General features: G+C 43.2%; 1 protein-coding gene across 2 annotated transcripts in view; it reads left to right on the top strand.

Annotated features, from left to right (window-relative positions):
* Positions 1-21,785, top strand: part of vps41 (VPS41 subunit of HOPS complex) — a 181,061-nt gene that overhangs the window by 109,567 nt on the left and 49,709 nt on the right. For both annotated transcript variants that reach the window (XM_067980957.1, XM_067980963.1), the window contains exons 12-18: positions 1,336-1,465; positions 3,795-3,910; positions 4,033-4,089; positions 4,778-4,839; positions 4,927-5,008; positions 8,223-8,315; positions 21,536-21,663. In XM_067980957.1, the coding sequence (XP_067837058.1) occupies positions 1,336-1,465; positions 3,795-3,910; positions 4,033-4,089; positions 4,778-4,839; positions 4,927-5,008; positions 8,223-8,315; positions 21,536-21,663 (668 nt within the window). The remainder of the gene's footprint in view (positions 1-1,335; positions 1,466-3,794; positions 3,911-4,032; positions 4,090-4,777; positions 4,840-4,926; positions 5,009-8,222; positions 8,316-21,535; positions 21,664-21,785) is intronic.

The following is a 21,785-nucleotide window of genomic DNA, read 5'->3' as shown; positions in this document are numbered from 1 at the left end:
AATCGGTCCTACAAAAGCATAAGTTGTTGAAGGTAGCTATTTTCAATTAGATGGTATGTCCATCTAAAGTTGCACAACTCAACGTCAGAAACTTTGTCAATATTTTCAGTATGCACACCAAAGTGCAAAGTTATCCACTGTATCACACATTTCTTGTTGACTGATACAACTGGGTGTTGTGGTTGTTAATTCCATCTCAGAAAATCAGAACTTGCCTTCCTTGGGAAATGTATTTCATTTACTTTTTTTTTCCTATGTTAGAAAATTGAGATAATCAATAATCAACATAAGACTTGATTGGATAATCTCAAAGGGATTTTGAGTGATATGGATTCACTAGTTGCCTGCACTGTCCCCCTACTCTAATGTTTAGTATTTTTGCGTATCAATTCAGTCTCCTTGTGTTGTCTAGTCAAGTGGTGAGCAATGGTTACCTTGTGTACAATGGTGCTTGTTTATGGCTTGCTGCCTAAAAGGGAACTTGTGGAGTGCTAAAACCTTCATTGAGAAATGTCTCAAGTATTTCTGCTCTAAATATAATGTACTTGATTGAGAAGAACACATCTATAGGAAGTAAACATGCCTACAGTTCTAATATGTTTGGTGTTTTTTCTTGCAGCAAATTAGTTTTGAAAACATAACCAAAATTTGTGATTTTTGCATAGGGAATAACTGAAACCACCCCAAGAGGTGGGAGATTTTCTGTTTTAAAGGATTTTTGTGTTGCAAAAATGATTAAAAGATCACTTCAGGTACTGTTTCCAAAATATTCATATCCTGTGATAGATTTACTTCTTTGACACCATATCAACATATAATAAAACACATTTATCGGGTTTTAAAACTGACGGGCTTAAAAGTTTAACATCACTTGCTTTAGAGTCACAGTCCGCTAATGAACCACTGGCTCTTAACGTCAGAGTGCCTAAGGAATGGCTTTTAAACCTGGCTAAAAAGGATCAGTGATGATCATGTGTCAGAGCAGAATCCTGGCATGGACTTGCAGATTAGGAGACCAGGGCCCACATCCCAGTTTCCACTGGCATTTGGAAACCATCTTCCAATGAAGGGCAAGCTTGTTGGACTTGGTCAAGTTATCTGGGAAAGGTAAAAATAAAATGGACCAGAAGGTCCCAATCTGTATCACGGAAGCACAATGGATCAAATGGTAGTTAGTGCTGAATGTATCCATCTAGATAGTACTTGATCCATTTTACTGTCCTGACTAAGGTGATGAGATCTATTGGGAGGAGGAAACAAGATGTGAAGAGCATTGTACTTGCCTGTGTAAATATGAATAACAAATTGAGACACCCTTTCTTCTTTATGGAATAGGATAAAGAACACTGTTCAAGGCCTCGTCTTGACATCATTCACCACTTGCCCGATTCATATGAGGAGATATCCTCAGATGCTCTATCCGTACGAGGTTTCCAAGAAAATGAATGCAGAGACTACAGCTTAGGTGAGAAATGGACAGTAATGAACTGTTGAAGGTTAGCTTCACTGTAAGGGCCAATAGGAAAACAGGGGTACAGGTTTTCAACACAGTCCATGAAAGCTGATTTGGTTCTATAAGCTTCAAACTCCAAATGAACAAATCAGGCTTAATATTTGAGCATTGCATTGAATTGCAGATCACAGTTTGAAACTAGCCACCAGCACACCAAGCATGGCAGTCAGTCACACCCAAACCAACAAACTTGATGGAATTCTACTACAGCATTCAAAATGGGCATCTGGTAAAGGGGTAAAATTGCAGAATATTTACCAATCATCCCAGCTGTTATAATTCATACCATTGTCCACCACAGAAAACGTGAGAACAATCACGTAGCCAGGTCAGGTGCAAATCAATATAGCTCCCCATGGCTCAGTGCCTGAACCTACAGCCCAGAAGTCCCAGGTTTGATTCCCTGACTACTGTGTTCGATGGTCTCAGTAGGGGTAGTGTTTGGGACTCTACAATTGGTACTGGGGTCCTGGGCAGAAAAATCAGTTCGGGTTCCCACTCCTGATTTCCATCTAATGATCTCCGCTGTAAAGTGCAGATGTATAGGCACCAGTTGAGGACAGGATCAAGTTTTGCTATGATGTACTCTATGGTAGAATCGCCTGTCATCACTCACTGTCCAGGATCTCTCATATCTAAATGACGATTTTTCAAGGAACTGTAGGTTGACTGGCATTCCTGGAGCTATGCTGCGGCTGGAAGAGAAAAATAGGGGAAATTAACAGAGAGTGGATTAGTTTGATTTCTAAAAATGTTGGTGCAAAGTTGGAGCTTCATATGTTAACCTTGTTGCCTTGTTGTGCTTCTCTTAATAGAAACTTTAGGGGGTAACTTTATAAAATCCTGGATCTGTCCGGGAGCTTCACCCATCACGAGTGCATCTCGGGAATTCGGGTACAGACTCACAACAATTTTCCAGTCAAAGGAAGCTCATGAGGAGCATGTGCTCAAATTCCCGATGGGTCAGACTCCCTGTTGGGAGTGTGTTTTCACAGAATAAGCCCTTGTGATTCCTACTTATTAGAATAGGGATGCAATGTTTTTCAAATTGTATGGAAATGTACATTCTCAACATTTTCTTATACCTCAGATTTTGTGTATTTTTAAATTTCTTCCTCCCCCCCTCCCCCCCCCCCCCAAAAAAAAAATTTGACTGTTTAACAATAAAATTACATTTGCAGTTTTTGTTGAAATTAATAATGCGAATCCAGTAAAAGTCAGGATTTTAGTCCATGACAATAACAAAACAAAATTCACATTTCAGTTCAGTTTCATATATGCAAACTTGGCAGTCCTTCTGTACGTCTCTCATATATATAGAAAGAAAGATCTTGTATTTGTATAGCCCCTTTCATGATCTCAGGACAGACCAAAGCACTTAACAGCCAATGAAGTACTTTTGAAGTGTGGTCACTGTTGTAATGTAGGAAATGCAGCAGCAAATTTGCACACAGCAATGTCCCACACACAACAATGAGATAAATGACCAGATAATCTGGAGAACTAGCACCATGTGCATTAGTAATGTTGGTTGAGGGATTAATATTGGCCAGGACGCCGGAAGAACTCCCCTGCTCTTCTTTGAAATAGTGCCGTGGGATCTTCTATGTCCACCTGAGAGGGCAGACGAGGTATCAGTTTAACATCTCATCCAAAAGATGGCACCTCCGACAGTGCAGGATTCCCTGAGTACCGCACTGAAGTGTCAGCCTAGATTGTGGGCTCAAGTCTCTGGAGTGGGACTTGAACCCATGATCTTCTGGCTCAGAGGTGAGAGTGCTACCTCTAAGCACAGTGAAGATCGTGCTCAAGAGGGGATCAGGGGTTCTATCTTATGAATAAATTTAAAGAATTATTTTGTGAATTATTTTTTACAAACCTTTTACTGATAAAAGATGGTGACCGAAAGTGTTTTGAGTGATTTCACTGCTACCCCCCTTGTTTGCCTGTTGCTTATTGCAGTTGTTTGCTGATTCTTCATTGGTATTTTTCCTACCTACTTGTTGCTTATTCGTTAATGGGTTTTTCAGTTCTATTTCAAGCAATCAGCATCATTCATTTAAGAGTAATTTGTTGTAATTTGTATTTTTTTATATAATGAATGATATTTTTTGCAGGTGTCATATAACATTTTCCCCATACTCCACTGTGCTAGATGCAGGGCTCTTGTCCATATTTCAGTGATCATTTACTACATTGAAAATAAAATTGGATTTGAGAAGCTGTTTGTATAAATGTGTGTGGTTTATTTTAAAAGAAAAACGCCCTTTCTCTCATACAGAACACTCGGATGGTGAATCGCTGTTTTATATCATCAGCCCAAGGGACATCGTAGTGGCAAAGGAGCGAGACCAGGATGACCACATTGAATGGCTACTTGAAAAAAAGAAGTATGAAGTAAGTTTCTTTCCTTTACCCTTTTTGCTTTGTGCAAAACAATAATAAAGCTGCTTTTTTAATGCTAGATTCTGGAAAGGCTGGTTAAAATGTTTTCTTTTTTTTTCCCCCCTGTGTTTTAGGAAGCCATGATGGCAGCTGAAATCAGCCAGAAGAATATAAAAAGACATAATATACTGGTAACTTACGCATGCCGCACATTGTAGTAAATGAGGCATTTGTCACCGTGTCGAGCATTATCATTCAGTGAAATTTCACATTATGAACAGAGATTTTACATGCCATTCGGGAGTGAAATCAGGAAGCACTTTTTCACACAAAGGGTAGTGGAAATATGGAATTCTCCCACTCCAAAATGCTATGGATGCTGGGTTAATTGAAATTTTCAAGACTGAGCTAGACAGATTCTTATTATGCAAGGGTATCAAAGGATATGCATCAAAGATGGGTAATTGGAGCTGAGGAACAGAGCAGCCATGCTTTAACTGAATGGCGGAACAGGCTCGAGGGGCTGAATGACCCACTCCTGTTCCTGTGTAAATGGGAGAGGAGCAGACAACATAGCATAGGTTTAAGTTTTATTATTTAGTCTGCCTGTGGTTACTAAATTAAAGACTGGTCCATTTCTAATTAGTAGTATGACTTAACACCCATTCTACCCGTTGTGACTGCTGTTGCTCAATAGGTCACAGTTAAAGAGCATCAGCGGATAGAGACTAGAAGAGATTCATGAGAGAGCAGGTAGTGCATCCTAAATGACGAAAATATTCAAACATCTTGTCAACAATAGATATGTAAGAATGAGTTGCTTGAAAACGAATCAGTACAGAATGAAATATCTGTTTTTGACGACCTTTCATTTTGTAGGATATTGGAAGAGCTTATGTAAACTACTTGGTGGACAAAGGAGACTATCATGGAGCTGCAAGGTAATGCTCGTCAACGTGTTTTTAATGGTTACCCCGAAGAGAATTTCACGTAACTTTTTAAAAAATGGTTGCACTATTGTCTTCTAGAAAATGTCAGAAGATTCTTGGCAAAAACATGGATCTTTGGGAAAATGAAGTGTACCGATTTAAAAAGATAGGGCAGCTTAAAGTAAGTACACCCCATGTTTTGGAGTAGTGATTTCTATTAGGCTGGTAATGGCTCATAGTAAGAAACTTCTGGAAAATCCATTTCGTTTGATAATTTCACATTTTATATCATCCGCCTTTTTGAGTTTCTTTTTGTGTCAACATAAAGCCAACTTTTTAAATTGCAGTTTGGTGTTGCAGTACAGTGGAGTGTCATCGTGCAGTGCCTCATCATTGGTGGTTTTCCAGGGGCCAGCAAACGCACTGCTGTGGCACGAGTTGGTGATAATGAGCCAAGTCTTCCTGGGAAAAATAATGGCGAGTTCATGCCGTTGTTAATGCGCAAATCGGCCAGCAAGTTCAGAGGAAGAAGAGATATGTCGCGAATCTCCGGAACTTTCTGGTCGATTTACACGGCTATACCGTTGGCCTCGCACAAACGACAGCTCGTCTTTATCCTCCCCTTTATTTTTAAGAACTTGTGGGATTTGCACATTAATTGCCCATTAAACTCGCCGCAGAATGTTAGGGTTCATAATTGTATTCCAGCTGAAGGGTGCAGGAGAAAGTTTAACTATTGGGGCACGCCATGTGATGCCCCACCCCGGCAAGATTTGGCCCAATGTCATGATGCAGTGTTATGAGGTCATCACGCGCACACGTTGTTAGTTCCCGTCATTGACATCAAGACGTGACATTACTACTCCGCACATGTGTGTTGACACGGGTAGCTTGCTCTCCCAGGCCAGGGCTCCAATATAGAAGCAGCTTACCTTGTGGGAAATCCTGTGCACCGGAGCCACCTTCACTGGGCGCAAGGGGAGGAAGAAATCATCAGATGAGGAAATGCCACAGGGATATATTTGAGTTGCAATTGGGGGCCAATTAAAAGCAAAATTATCAATGGGATGGCAGTAAGTCACTGCCCCACTCTCTGACATTGGATCTTCATAGTCTGTGGATGAGACCAGAAATTCCAACGGCAAAAAAAGTGTGTGTAAGCCTTAAAAATGAAAGTACACTTGTTATTTCTCATCCTCAGTGTTCTGATATATTCTCCAATTTAGTAATTTTTAAAAATCCTTTCAAAACTGCAAATGCCTGAAAGGACACATCCTGTGCGCGTTGCAGAGCTAAAATAATGTAAATGTTGGCAATGTATAGCAGGTTCTCCAGCATCTGCAAATGGTTAATGCTTTGGGTGTCTTCTTCAGATCTAAAAACTTGGAGATGAGAGAGCCCCTTTACTGGAGCTGAACACAATGAAGAGGGGAAGCAACAAGACTTACCAACCCTTGTTACAAAGCGGGGGGGGGGGGGGGGGACGTGGTTACTGGGCTCAATAGCTTGTGAACAGCTTTTTTAATAAGCTGGAAGACATGGAAAAAGTGCTGGATTATAAACAAAGATTCGCGCAATGTGGTGGTGAAAATCTAATAGAAAGACCAACAGGATATGAAAATAGCCGAGTGAAAAAGAAAGGGAAAAATACACATCAAACAACAAATAAAAGCTCCAAAAATGGAGGGGAGGTAAATCGGAGAAACTTTGTGCAAGTTTTTTTCTGGTTAATTCCTCACCATGCCACCAATTTCATTACTTCACAATCTTCCTCTAACTGTGGAATCATTCGAGAGGTGTTTGGATGGTGTGATTTGGGGGGGGAGGAGTTGATAGGTTTCTAGGAGGGGGGGCCAGAAGGGCTGTATAATGTCATGATACAATGTTATGATGTCATCATGCACACACGTTGCTAATTTCCATGAATTGATATTGTTCTCCATACTTATCCCTGTGATCTTTGTGAGATAAATTGCATCCAGCTGGTCCAAGCCCAACATTTGTCTAACCTCTCCTGCATTTGGTAAATACTTCAGCATTCATTGTCTTCCAAGGCGATAAATTTATCTTTGATCTGATTTACACATGGCAAATACCCAACTCTCTTGTCGTTAAAACTTGACATGGCACTTGAATCCAGCAGACTTAAAACTTGACAATTAAAATGTTGGAGCTTCCACTATTGGAATATTTATCTTGTAGTAATGCAGTTCTTTTTTAGCATACTGCTACCTCCCCTTTTTATAGAAGAAAATAATAGTCTCATCATAAATTTTGATTCTCTTTTGACGTTTTTCTTATCTTCACATTGAGTACATAGCTAAACTTCCTTTTTAGCCTGAGCAGAGCAATTTTCAAAGATTCAGTGCAGATTAATCTTTAACAAGCAACCTTTATTTTACTCCATTTCTATTAACACATTTCAGCAGGGAGCAAAACTTTGAGCTGTGGTTAAAGGATGTTTGAGCTACTTGTGTGAAAAACATTTTTCAACTTCTGTCTTTGTTCTTTTAGCCAAAATCCTCATTATGTAACATATTGCACATCAATGAAAGAAGTGATCATTGGAAAGTGTCTCTGTCTTGCCATCACTGACATCAAAACATATGAGGAATTAATGTCAGTATTTGTAAAACCTGCTGTTTTAATGTATGTGAACAGTCCTTCTGTGCAAAACAGAGTAGGTTTAAAATTGGTAGTGTGACAATTAACCAGTGCCCCTTGGATAGTTTGAGGGATCTCCATCCGTGAAGTGAGAGGAAAAGGTGCAGGTGCTCTAACAAAAGTGTTTTAAGGTTTCTGACAGCTTTTGTTAATAACTTCTTTGACTGCAAGCTGTCACTACAGACCTGAGCAGTACCGATGTGGCCAGATGCAGGAGACACTGTTCTGTGTGTTGGAAAGGACTTTGAATGAGATCTGATGCATCCCGTGTCCCTAAAATAGAGCCAGCAACTAACACAGTACTTTCATCCAGATCGTGAGACAGAAGTTAGAAGATTTACAGCCTCGATACACGAGGACTGACAAGTACGACTAGACATACAAAAAAAAATGACTTTAGGCCTCACAGCTGTGGAGCAATCACATCTAGTCGGAGACAAGGGAGCTTGATTTCCTTGGATGAAGTGAGCTGGCATCCCAAACCAATTTCCCAATAGAATTTTTCTTGCTCTGAGTGATCCTCCTTTCTCAGATTTTTATTATAATCAGAAACTGGAGCCTCCTTTTCGAAAATACTGGTGAGCACTTTCTGCAGTGGTGGGTGTAAAACTCTGTACAAAGAAGTCAGATGCATCTCAGCCTGACAGATTTCAAGGGCTTTAGTACAAAATAAAAGAAATTCTCACACGATGATCTGTGTGCTTATACCATGTTATTTTGTTCCTCTTAAGGCAATTAGTCAGTATTTGCCCAGAGGTGACCTACGCCTGAGGCCTGCTATATACGAAATGATCCTGTACGAGTTCCTGGAGAGTGATTATGAGGTACGGTGGTTTTTTAATTACTATGACGGTGCTGGTCCAGTAGCTGAAGTGGTTGAGCATTTAATTGCCAAGTGCCGAAGGGTTATTTTAAATCCTAGAGTTGACTCGCTCTCAATTGAGTTGGGTGCATTTTGTCGGACTGAGCTGCTCGGCTGTTTGGGGTACGACAGTCCACACAGCAGCTGGTTACAACACTGCACAGCCCCAAAATATTTGACCTTCGTGATTGGAGGAGCCTGCAGACAATACTGGGAAGTGAGAGAATAAAATTACATAATATAGTGATGACTATACAAATTTCATTCAGTACTTGCATGTACAACTATGCATTTACTTTTCAAAATAATTATCCAGGGCAGTGTGAGCATTTTATATGACAAGGAGAGTTGACGAGGGTTATACATGTGTTACATGTTACAGGAGACATAATCAGGGCTATATGTGACAAGGAGGAGTGAGCAGGACATTATAAATCAACAACTTGCATTTAGATAACACCTTTTAATATAGCAAAATGTTCCAAGACGTTTCACGGAGGTGTAATCAAACAAAAATGGACATAAAGCCAAAGAAGGAGATATTAGGAGGGGTGACCAAAAGCTTGGTCAAAGAGGTGGGTTTTCAGGAGCAGGGGGAGGTGGAAAGGCGGAGGGGTTTAGGGAGACAATTGCAGAACATAGGGCACAAGTGGATGGAGACACGATCGAAGGGAGAGGGAATGAGTCAGAGGAACAGAGAGTTTGGGGGGATTGTGGGGCTGGAGGAATTTTACAGAGATAGGAAGGAGAGAGGCCATGAAAGGATTTAAACATGAGGATGAGAATTTTAAATTGGAAGCGTTGGGGGACTAGGAGCTAATGACGGTGCTGGTCCAGTAGGAGACTAGGAGCAAGGATGTAAGTCAGCAAACACAAGGGTGATGGTTGAGCAGGATTTGGTGCATGATAGGATACGAGCAGCAGGGCATTGGATGAGCTGAAGTTTATAGGTTTGGAGAATGAGAAGCCAGCCGGGTGAGCATTGGAATAGTTGAGTCTGGAGGTGACAAAGGCATGGGTGAGGGTTTCGGCAGCAGATGAGGCGGGGCGGATGCAGGTGATGTTATGGAGGTGGAAGTAGACTGTCTTTGTGATGAATAGGGTAACAGGGTCGGGGTCGAATAGGAGGCCAAGGTTGCAAACAATCTGGTTCAACTTGAAGCAGTGACTGAGGAGGGAGATAGGATGGGTGACCAGGTTAAGGAGTATGTGATCGGGGCTGAAGATGATGGCTTCATTCTTCCTAATTTTTAATGACAAAATTGCAGCTGATGCTAGAATAAATGTCAGACAAGCAGTCTGACAGTGCAGAGGCAGAGGAGCAATTGAGGGAGGTGGTGAGATAGAGCTGGATATCACCACCTCCCTGAACCGCTTCTCTGCCTCTGCACTGTCAGACTGCTTGTCTGACATTTATTCTTGCATCAGCTGCAATTTTGTTGTTAAAAAATTAGGAAGAATGAAGCCATCATCTTCAGCCCCAATCACATACTCCTTAACCTTGTCACCCATCCTATCCCCCTCCTCAGTCACTGCTTCAAGTTGAACCTGATGTATTTTCGGATGATGTAGCCAATGGGCAGCGTGTAGATGAGGAAGAGGAAGGAGTCAAGGATAGATCCTTGGGGGACTCCAGAGATGACAGTGTGGTGGCAGGAAAAGGAACCATTGCTATGTGCATTATATGTGACCGAGGGATGACCTGTTGATGGAAAGTTGATAGAATACTTGGTGTATTTCTGGGTGGTCTTCTGTTCACTGCAAAAGTTTTGGTGAGTGTAAAATTGACATGGAACACCCACATCAAACTCAAATACTGTGGAACAGATGGTTAACTGCTGCAATTGTATTGATGCGCAGGTCAATTATTTGTAAAACTATAAGAAAGAAAGAACTTCCATTTCTATAGCACCTTTCACACCCTCAGTATGTCCCAAAGTGCTTTTCAGCCAATGAAATACTTTTGAAATGTAATCACTGTTGTAATGTAGGGAACACAGCAGCCAATTTACACACAGCAATGAAATGAATGAAATAAATGACCAGATAATCTGTTTTAGCGATTATTGGTTGTGGGATAAATATTGACCAAGACACTGGGGAGAACTCCCCTGCTCTTCATCAAATAGTACTGTAGGATCTTTTACATCCTCCTGAGATAGCAGACATACCACGTTTCAGATTCACAGCTCATCCGAAAGACGGCATCTCTGACAGTGCAGTGCTCCCTCAGTACTGCACTGATGTGTCGGCCTAGATTATGTGCTCAAGTCTTTGGAGTGGGAGTTGAGTCCACGACCTTCTGACTTGTGGTTAGAATGCTACCACTGAGCCACGTCTGACACCCGTCACTTTACCAGTGCCGTAGGAGAAACTCGGTTAAGATTCATAAATATATTTATTCCTTTGAAAATGACTGAGGATATTTTGTTTTCCCCATGAAGATGATCTAAATGCCTTTATCTCACACATTCAGAAGAACAGTGTCCCACTGGATTAAAAGGCACTGTTTCCATTCAGTGTACATGTAATGCTTCTGATCTGAAACAGATGCACCATTTCAATGTGATTGTGTTGTGGTAGCTGATTGATCCAGTTCCACAGCGTTCTGGCACCTTAAAAAGCTTAAACTTGAAATGAAGCTGTGCACTGTCGCTTAGATCAAAAACAAAGAGCAGCAACGATACAGTCTGACCAGAAATAAAACAGGTTTTCAAAAGATTGCAAAACATTTTCACTGCCTCCGGATCAATTACTAGAATTAGCCTTTCCACTGAAAGTATTAAAATAGATTTACAGTATAGCTCTAGTTTAAGTAAATAAAATTTGTTGAGTGTAGAGACTTGCATCAAATCCATATTCTTGTCCAATTTCTATGTCATAGCTGTAGGGAGAGTCTGATTGGCAACCAGATTCACGGTTCTCAGCTTTCAATTACCCAAAACTTGTGGAATTTCATATGGAAGTTAAAAGGCAGACTTGTGAAATATTTTATACTGAATACAGTAATATGAAAACCATTTCTGTGAACATTGTTCCTCTAATTATCCATCACACGCTGTAAGGAGTAAAGCCCCAACTTTGTTAGTTTTGGGGAAGCCACATGCTTTGTTAATGTTGCAAGACTGCACATGGGCTCCCACTCCCAGAACTGCAACATTGTGCCGTTCATTTTTCCCCCTGCTAAAAAGTTACTTTCTCTGCTCACCCAGTGCTACCAAAAGAAAAATTGATCTTATCATTTGCTACTTGTGAGGTCTTGCTGTGCCACGTTTGCCCACATAACCACAGTGACTGCACTTCAAGAAGTAGTTCATTGGGAGGTCATAAGGTTGTGCTACAGCGCTATATAAACGCAAGTTCTTCATTTCTTTCTTTGAGTCGCTCCTATCATCATTTAGGAACAAGCCTTCACTCTACCCACTGCAGTAGGTTAGATTAGATCGTCCATATTCTGCTACATTCCAGCCAGTCTGTTGTTGTTTCTTTTCCTTTCAGATTTGTTCAGCGAATCTGGGTGTCAGGATCAGATGATACTGGCACCAAGCACTAAATAAAGTCATGCTGTCTTTATTAGGGCATGTATAAGAATAAAACAAGGCAGGGGGGCATGGAAACAAAGTCAAATCAATGCTATTAGACAGCCTTTGCAAGGAGAATCATAAAGCAGGTGAAAAACACACAAATAAATGGGCTGAGGCACAAAATCAGAATGTTACACTCCCATGCTGGGCTGTGGTCATTGTTCAATGTTGATCCACAAAGCAAATTCTGCATCAAAACATACTAAGTGCCTCATGGTTGGGACACTATGTCGGCATCAAGCCCTGCCAAAAGCTCTCTGTGGTGTCCAAAATGCAATAGACCATTCGCGGTTGAGGAGAAAGATCAGAAAACAGAAAAGGAAGATGGCCCCTCAGTAGGGAGTCCCCCCCCCCCCCCCCATTAAGGATGATTATATACCAAGTCCAGTGTTTCCACCTTGGAGGGACGTGGTATTTTTCTCTGGTTTGTGTAACATTTGGTACTGATCAATGCTCGTGCGTCCTTCGCTCCAATAGATGCTGATGATGTTCTGGCGCCACTTGGTGCCTGTGGCACACTCCGCTGGTGCATATGACTTAATGGCACCACGAGGTGGCAAGGACACAGCAGTACTGAATGTTACAAAAGTATGGCACAATGAAATAATTAAAACACTTCACTCCAAGCAGGGTTCTACCCCAATTATTTTGTAACCCTCAACAAGACAGGGGGACTTGTTCTAATACTGGACCTCGGGGTTTTAAAAGAGCTTCTCAGTAGGAAAGGTTCAAAGTGATCATGCTACTTCAGAGCATGCCAGGGGACTGGCTAGCACCTGAAATGTGCCCACTTCCACATCATCCTACAGGAATGCCACGTACTCTCCCCACAGAATGAGGTGTCAACCAAAACTTTCACCAAAGTTTCTGAACAAACATTGATTGCTGTCCCACAAATGAAGCATCTACAGTCCTTCATGTTGAATTTTGGGAAAGGTTGACTGCTTCCATTTTAACTTAACTATTATGAAACCTGTACAAAATAAAGAGAAACTTTCCTCTTAGTCTCGACAGTTACTTTGTTTTGTATATTGCAGAAACCTAACGCTGTTTCCGTGCCTACCTTAGCTGATTTCAACTAAAAACCCACTGAGACAAGCACAATTCTCTGTCCTGATGGAAAATTGGACAGCTCCATCCCGTAGTTGGCCCCTTATCACTTTTTTTTCTGCCAATTTTCTCCCCTTCTTAAAGCATAGGTGCATTTAAGGGGAAGCTAGATAAGCACATGAGGGAGAAACGAAAAGAAGAATATGCTGATGGGGTTAGTTGAAGAGGGGTGGGAGGAGGCTCGTGTGGAGCATAAACGCCGGCATAGACAAGTCGGGCCGAAAGGCCTGTTTCTGTGCTGCAGACTCTATGTAACCAGTGACCAAGCAGTGGGCAGTTGAGGGCATTCTGCTCTGCTGCTGTCTTCCCTAGGGAAAAGGCTCAGGACTGATTAAATGTTATTCCACCTGTTCCACAGCTGCATCATAAGGATTCCTCAATCAGATTCTGATTGAAGGGATTGGCGAAGCCACCAGATGAAGAAACCCTGATACATTTTAACGACTGCACAATAATGTCGTTGGCAAGTCTGCTGAGATAGCTGGCATTGCACCTCCCTATGCAGGACGCTAACCTTCTAGATTATACTGCTTTGGTATACTCCTATGGTGTAAGGAGAATACTTAATGAAGAAAGCTAGATTGCCAATCTTGTAGTGTTGACTTTATTCACATAAGATCAACATAAGAACATAAGAAACAGGAACAGGAGTAGGCCATACGGCCGCTCGAGCCTGCTCCGTCATTCAATCAGACCATAGCTGATCTTCGACCTCAACTCCACTTTCCCACCCGATCCCAATATCCCTTGATTCCTCTAGTCCAAAAATCTATCTATCTCAGCCTTGAATATATTCAATGACTCAGCATCCACAGCCCTCTGGGGTAGAGAATTCCAAAGATTCACAACCCTCTGCGTGAAGAAATTCCTCCTCATCTCAGTCTTGAATGGCTGACTGCTTATTCTGCGACTATGCCCCCTAGTTCTAGACTCTCTAGCCAGGGGAAACAATCTCTCAGCATCTACCCTGTCAAGCCCCCTCAAAATCTTGTATGTTTCAATGAGATCACCTCTCGTTCATCTAAACTCCGGAGAGTATAGGCCCATTCTACTGAACCTCTCGTCATAGGACAACCCCACATTCCAGGAATTAATCGAGTGAACCTTCGTTGCACCACCTCCAAGTCAAGCATATCCTTCCTTAGATAAGGAGACCAAAACTGTACGCAGCACTTCAGTTGAGGTTTCACTAAAGCCCTGTACAACTGTAGTAAGACTCCCTTACTCTTGTACTCCAACCCCCTTGAATAAAGGCCAACATGCCATTTGCTTTCCTAATTGCCTGCTGTAGCTGCAGACTAACTTTTTGTACGAGAACATCCAAGTCTCTCTGAACACCAACATTTAATAGTTTCTCACCATTTAAAAAATATTCTGCTTTTCTGTTCTTCCTACCAAAACGAATAATCTCACATTTCCCCACATTATACTCCATCTGCCACCTTCTTGCCCACTCACTTAACGGGCCCGAATTTAGCAGGCCTGCGGGTTCCCAGCGGGTGGTCCTCCGGGAGCGTGGTCAACACGCTCGGCGAAATTAGTGGGTTGCCCGCGCGATCGTAGCAGGCAACCCACTAATAGGAATCAATTACCTGCTCCTCCGGGGTCCACGGCGCTGGCCTGCGCGTCGGTCGGGCTGTGCATGCGCAGTACGATCTGTCAGCTGGAGGCTCTCCAGTTAAAGGGGCAGTCCTCCACTGACAGATGCTGCAACCAATGGGACAAATTGCAGCCTGGAGCAGCCCAGGGGGAAGGCTGCTCCCAGTTTAATGATGCCTCACCCCAGGTATCATCAGATGGGGTGAGGAGGAGGGGGAGGACACAGATCTTCCCCCCGGCGGGCGGGAGGAAGCGGCCTGCCTCTGCCACCAAGAAGGCCTGGCTCGAGGTGGCAGAGGGGGTCACCTGCGCCACCAACATATGGCCCACCTGCATACAGTGCAGGAGGCGCTGCAATGACCGCAGTAGGTCAGCCGCAGTGAGAACACAAAGTCTTTCCCCTACACTCCGTCTGCCACAACACTGCCCCCACCCCACATCTCCTTCGGCACCGCCAACACTATTCTGTCACATCACCCTTCATACCCACTCACACCCCATCCTCATCTTACCTCCACCTACTCACCTCGCCAGTACTCACCCTGCCACTAACACGCAACCCACTCCTCATACAATCTCATTGCTCCATCCCATACTCACCCTCTCGTGCATCTCCCTCACGGCCAGCCTCACTCAACCTGCCACCACCTGTGCTGCAGCCACAGGGCATGCATCACATATGTGCAGTAGGCAGCGTAAGGCAAACGTCTCGTCAGCATGAAGGGGGTGCACAAGGGTGTCTGAGGGTTTGTCATGGGTGTTACCCATATTGAATTTCAGAGCAACAAACAGCACACATTATATTGACACCACCACTGCCATGTCTCCGCGAATCCTGTCCGTTGTGTCCAATAATGCCCGCTCCTGGGTATCACTATGAGGACCCACCACTGATGCCACCCATCGTGTTACTGCAGAGTAGGTGCAGGTGTATTTGCAGGGCTCATCCGCGCAGACGACTGAGAGACATCGGCGGTGTAGCCGGCTGCACCCTGGAAGGATGCGGAGGAGAAGGTGTGGAGGGCAGTGGTGACTTTGCCAGCGACAGGTAAGCAGTTGGTGCTGGGGCCAGCCAGGAGCAGCTCGGCATGAAAGAGGCTGCAGATCTCCACGACTACATGTCGAGCGAATCTGCGCCTCCCTGTGCACTGCTGCTCGGAGAGGTCCGGGGAGCTGCGCCTCGGTCTGTGGACCCTGTGGCGAGGGTAGTGCCCTCTGCGACGCGTCTCTCTCTGCGGTAGCCCTCCCTCCTGCTGTGCAGGTGGGCGTGCAACAACACCGTGTTGGGGGGATCCACGTCCCTGCGGCGGACGGCGTGGACTGCGAGGCTGCTGGTGCTGGACATGCTCTTCGTCCTCCGAGGGTCTCCACACACCACCCAACTGGCAGGTGTTGGTCTGAGGGGTTGTGCAGGGTAGGTGTGTGGTTCCTCGGACTGGGGCTGCGGTTTCGTGTCGGTCTGTCCTCTGGCTTGGCGGGGGGTGGTGGAGGGCAGGGGTTGCCCTATGTGACGCGGTGGCCTCCTGCGTGGGTGAGGGCTCTCCCCCGTGGAGCGCACCTTGGCACCTGCCACAGGCTGCTGGCTGCAACACGCCTGGTTGGAGGGAGACTGTTTCCCCCAGTGTGGGAAACTCACTGCCTTGAACCGAAAATCCCACACTTCCTCTTTTGACAGCTGCTTCAGCTCATTAACTGACCACAACGAGCAAGGTAAGTACTCTCAAGTGGAACCCCGCTGGCTTTAATTGCCTGCGGGATTCCCACCAGCGGGGCTTGCGCGCGCAGCCCCGCACGTCAGCGCGGTACCCGGAAGTGGCCGGGATTTCGTCGCGATCCGGTCACGTGACCGGAGATCGGGATTTTCGGGGCCACCCCGCTGGGAACCCGCCGGAAACACGCTCCTAAAATCGAGCCCAACATGTCTATCCCTTTGCAGACTCATCATGTCTTCCTCACAGCTTACTTTCCCACCTAGCTTTGTATCGTCAGCAAACTTGGATACATTACACTCGGTCCCTTCATCTACGTAATTAATGTAGATTGTAAATATCTGAGGCCCAAGCACTGATCCATGCGGCACTCCACTAGTTACAGCCTGCCAACCTGAGAGTGACCTGTTTATCCCTACTCACTTTTCTATCCTTTAACAATCCTCTATCTATGCTAATATATTACCCCCAACCACTTGAGCCCTTACCTTGTGTAACAACCTTTTATGTGGCACCTTATCGAATGCCTTTTGAAAATCCAAATATACGACATCCACTGTTTCCACTTTATCTTCCCTGCTAGTTACATCCTCAAAAAAGTCTAATCAATTTGTCAAACACGATTTCCCTTTCATAAAACCATGTTGACTCTGCCTAATCATATTATGATTCTTTAATAATGGATTCCAGCATTTTCCCGACAGCTGATGCCAGGCTAACTGGCCTGCAGTTCCCTGTTTTCTCTCTCCCTCCTTTTCTTGAATAGCAAAGCAACACTTGCTACATTCCAATCCACTGGGACCATTCCAGAATCTAGAGAATTTTAGAAGATAATAACCAATGCATCCACTATCTCTGTAGCCACCTCTTTTAGAACCTGAGGCGGTAGGCCCATTAGTTTGTCCAGTACTTTTTCTCTAGTGATATTAATTGTTTTAAGTTCCTCACACTCATTTACTCCTTGGTTCCCCACTATTTTTGGTATGTTTTTTGTGTCTTCTACTGTGAAAACAGATACAAAATATTTGTTTAATGCATCTGCCATTTCCTGATTTCCCCATTATAATTTCTTCTGTCTCAGCCTCTAAGGGACCAACATTTACTTTTGCTACTCTCTTCCTTTTTACATACTTGTAGAAGCTCTTAGAATCTGTTTTTATATTTCTTGCTAGTTTATTTTCATATTCTATTTTCTCCCTTTTGATCAATTTTTTGGTCGTCCTTTGTTGGTTTCTAAAACTCTCCCAATCCCCAGGCTTATTACTCTTGGCAACATTACAGGCCTCTTCTTTCAATCCAGTACTCTCCTTAACTTCTTTAATTAGCGACGGGTGGACCACTCTTCCCGTGGAGTTTTTGTTTCTCGTTGGAATGTATATTTGTTGAGAATATTGAAATAGTTCTTTAAATGTTTGCCATTGCTTTTCAACTGTCAAACCATTTAATTTAGTTTCCTAATCTACCTTTGACAACTTGCCCCTCATCCCTATGTAATTGGCTTTATTTAAGTTTAAGACTCTAGTTTCTGATTTAAGTACGTTACTTTCAAACTCAATGTGAAAGTCTATCATATTATGATTACTCTTCCCCAGAGATTCTTTTACTGTGAGATTACTAATTAACCCGATCTCATTACACAATACAAGATCTAAAAAAAACCTGTTCCCTGGTTGGTTCCATGAAATATTGCTCTAGGAAACCGTCTCGAATACATTCCATCAAGCCTTTGCAGCTCACAGTGGTGCCCAGCCATCCATCCTCTCGGGCCATGCAGAAGTGTAGATTTTAGTGCTAAAGGACTAACAGCAAGTCTGTTGCAGTTTGCCTTCAGGTTAAAACAAACTGATGCAGTTGGCTTGATATGAAGTTAGAGTTGGGAGCATGTTTACAAAGCCATGACATCCTTCAATGCACATCCGCAGCACTTCAAAACCTATCCAGCTAGGTTTCATTCCTACTTTGTGCGCAGGATGCATTTACATAAGAACATAAGAAATAGGAGCAGGAGTAGGCCAATCGGCCCTTCGAGCCTGCTCTGCCATTTAATAAGATCGTGGCTGATCTGATCCTAACCTCAAATCTAAATTCATGTCCAATTTCCTGCCCGCTCCCCGTAACCCCTAATTCCCTTTACTTCTAGGAAACTGTCTATTTCTGCTTTGAATTCATTCAATAATGTAGCTTCCACAGCTTCCTGGGGCAGCAAATTCCACAGACCTACCACCCTCTGAGTGAAGAAGTTTCCCCTCATCTCAGTTTTGAAAGAGCAGCCCCTTATTCTAAGATTATGCCCCCTAGTTCTAGTTTCACCCATCCTTGGGAACATCCTTACCGCACCCACCCGATCAAGCCCCTTCACAATCTTATATGTTTCAATAAGATCGCCTATCATTCTTCTGAACCCCATTGAGTAGAGTCCCAATCTACTCAACCTCTCCTCATATGTCCGCCCCCTCATCCCCGGGATTAACCGAGTGAACCTTCTTTGTACTGCCTTGAGAGCAAGTATGTCTTTTCTTAAGTATGGAGACCAAAACTGTATGCAGTATTCCAGGTGCGGTCTCACCAATACCTTATATAACTGCAGCAATACCTCCCTGTTTTTATATTCTACCCCCTAGCAATAAAAGCCAACACTCCGTTGGCCTTCTTGATCACCTGCTGCACCTGCATACTAACTTTTTGATTTTCTTGCACTCGGACCCCCAGATCCCTTTGTACTGCAGTACTTTCCAGTCTCTTGCCATAAAGATAATAACTTGCTCTCTGGTTTTTCCTGCCAAAGTGCATAACCTCACATTTTCCAATATTGTATTGCATCTGCCAAATCTCCGCCCACTCAGCCAGCCTGTCTATATCCCCCTGTAGGTTTTTTATGTCCTCCTCACTCTCTAATTTCCCTCCCATCTTTGTATCATCTGCAAACTTTGATATGTTACACTCGGTCCCCTTCTCCAAATCGTTAATATAGATTGTAAAGAGTTGGGGACCCAGCACCGACCCCTGCAGAACACCACTGGCCACTGGCTGCCAGTCCGAGAATGAACCATTTATCCCAACTCTCTGCTTCCTGTTAGATAACCAATCCTCCACCCACGCCAAAATATTATACCCAATCCAGTGATTCCTTATCTTGAGCAATAATCTTTTATGTGGCATCTTGTCGAATGCCTTCTGGAAGTCTAAATACACTACGTCCACTGGTTCCCCTTTATCCACCCTGTACGTTATGTCCTCAAAGAACTCAAGCAAATTTGTCAGACATGACTTCCCCTTCGTAAAGCCATGCTGACTTTGTCCTATTAAATTATGTTTATCCAAATGTTCCGCTACTGTCTCCTTAATAATAGACTCCAAAATTTTACCCACCACAGATGTTAGGCTAACTGGTCTATAATTTCCAGCCTTCTGCCTACTACCCTTTTTAAATAAGGGTGTTACATTAGCAGTTTTCCAATCTGCCGGGACCTTTGCCGAGTCCAGAGAATTTTGGAAAATTATTACCAAAGCATCCACAATCCCCACTGCCACTTCCCTCAAGACCCTCGGATGTGAACCATCAGGTCCAGGGGATTTATCCGCCTTGAGTCCCATTAATTTACTGAGTACCAATTCCTTAGTGATTTTAATCGTATTTAGCTCCTTCCCCCCCCCCCCAGAGCTCCCTGTTTGTCCAGTGTTGGGATATTCTTAGTATCCTCTACCGTAAAGACTGAAACAAAATATTTGTTCAGCATTTTTGCCATCTCCATGTTTCCCACCATTAATTTCCCGGTCTCATCCTCTAAGGGACCTACGCTTGCCTTAGCCACCCTTTTTCTTTTTATATAACTGTAGAAACTCTTGCTATCTGTTTTTATATTTTTTGCTAATTTATTTTCATAATCTAACTTCCCTTTCTTAATCAATCCTTTAGTTACTTTTTGCTGTCTTTTGAAGACTTCTCAATCTTCTATCCTCCCACTAAGTTTGGCTACCATATATGTCCTTGTTTTTAGTCGGATACTATCCTTAATTTCTTTACTTAGCCATGGATGGCTGTCATTTCTTTTACACCCTTTTTTCCTCAGTGGAATATATTTGTTTTGAAAGTTGTAAAATAACTCCTTGAATGAACACCACTGCTCATGTACCGTCTTACCCTTTAATCTATTTTCCCAGTCCACTTTAATCAATTCCGCCCTCATACCATCATAGTCTCCTTTATTCAAGCTCAGAACGCTTGTTTGAGAACCAACCTTCTCACCCTCTAATTGGATATGGAATGTAACCATGTTACGGTCACTCATTCCAAGGGGATCCTTAACTGGGACATTATTAATTAATCCTGGCTCATTACACAGGACCAGGTCCAAGGTTGCTTGCCCCCTTGTAGGATCAGTTACATACTGCTCAAGAAATCCATCCCTAATACACTCAATAAACTCTTCCTCAAGGCTGCCCTGCCCAATTTGATTTGTCCAGTTAATATGATAGTTAAAATCCCCCATAATTATAGCTGTTCCCTTATTACATGCCCCGACTATTTCCTGATTAATACTTCTTCCAGCAGAGTTGCAACTATTAGGAGGCCTATATACTACCCCACTCGTGTTTTATTCCCCTTATTATTCCTTATCTCTAACCAAACTGTTTCATTATCCTGATCCTTTGTCCCAATATCATTTCTCTGTATCACAGTGATTCCTTCGTTTATTAACATAGCCACCCCACCTCCCCTTCCTTCCTGCCTGTCCTTCCTGATTGTTAAATACCCTGGCATATTTAATTCCCAGTCGTTGTCACCCTGCAGCCATTATTCTGTAATGGCCACAAGATCATACCCATACGTAGTTATTTGTGCCGTTAACTCGTCCATTTTGTTACGAATGCTACGTGCATTCAGATAAAGAACTTTCAAATATGTTTTGTGACACTTAGTTCCTGCTTTTTCCTTTTTGTCCCGATGTTTGTCCTGGATCTCCTTCATCTCCTCGGTGTACTTGCTGAAGGTGCTGCCGAACTTGGACCAGGCTTTATAGGGGATGGTGATGGAGTTCCTGTAAGAGGGCTTCACCTTACTCACTCGCATGAACACGCCGTACTTGTTGGAGCCCACGTCGAAGAAGATTTCATTCAAAGACCTTAACTGTTACAAGTTTGAACTCTTAATCTATGCTTATTATCTCCTTTTTTTTAAGGGGTTTGCGTCCTTGATAAGAGAGTGGCCAGGTGACCTTTATAACAATATGACTGTAGTCCGCTCTGTGTTGGATCATCTGGATCGGCATCCGAATAACAGAACGTTGCTGACAACACTTGCAGAATTGTGAGTATGTGGTTCTGTTTTGCTATCTGTCTGTTCTCAACAGTATCCTCAAATCAAACACAGACCTGAGATTCATGGCTGAAGAGGGCAATTTGCTACATTACAAAGGTAGATAAGACCGA

The sequence above is a fragment of the Heptranchias perlo genome, chromosome 3 (assembly GCF_035084215.1).
Source record: "Heptranchias perlo isolate sHepPer1 chromosome 3, sHepPer1.hap1, whole genome shotgun sequence".
In the NCBI taxonomy this organism is placed as follows: Eukaryota; Metazoa; Chordata; class Chondrichthyes; order Hexanchiformes; family Hexanchidae; genus Heptranchias; species Heptranchias perlo.
This window is presented reverse-complemented; position numbering and strand designations above follow the sequence as displayed.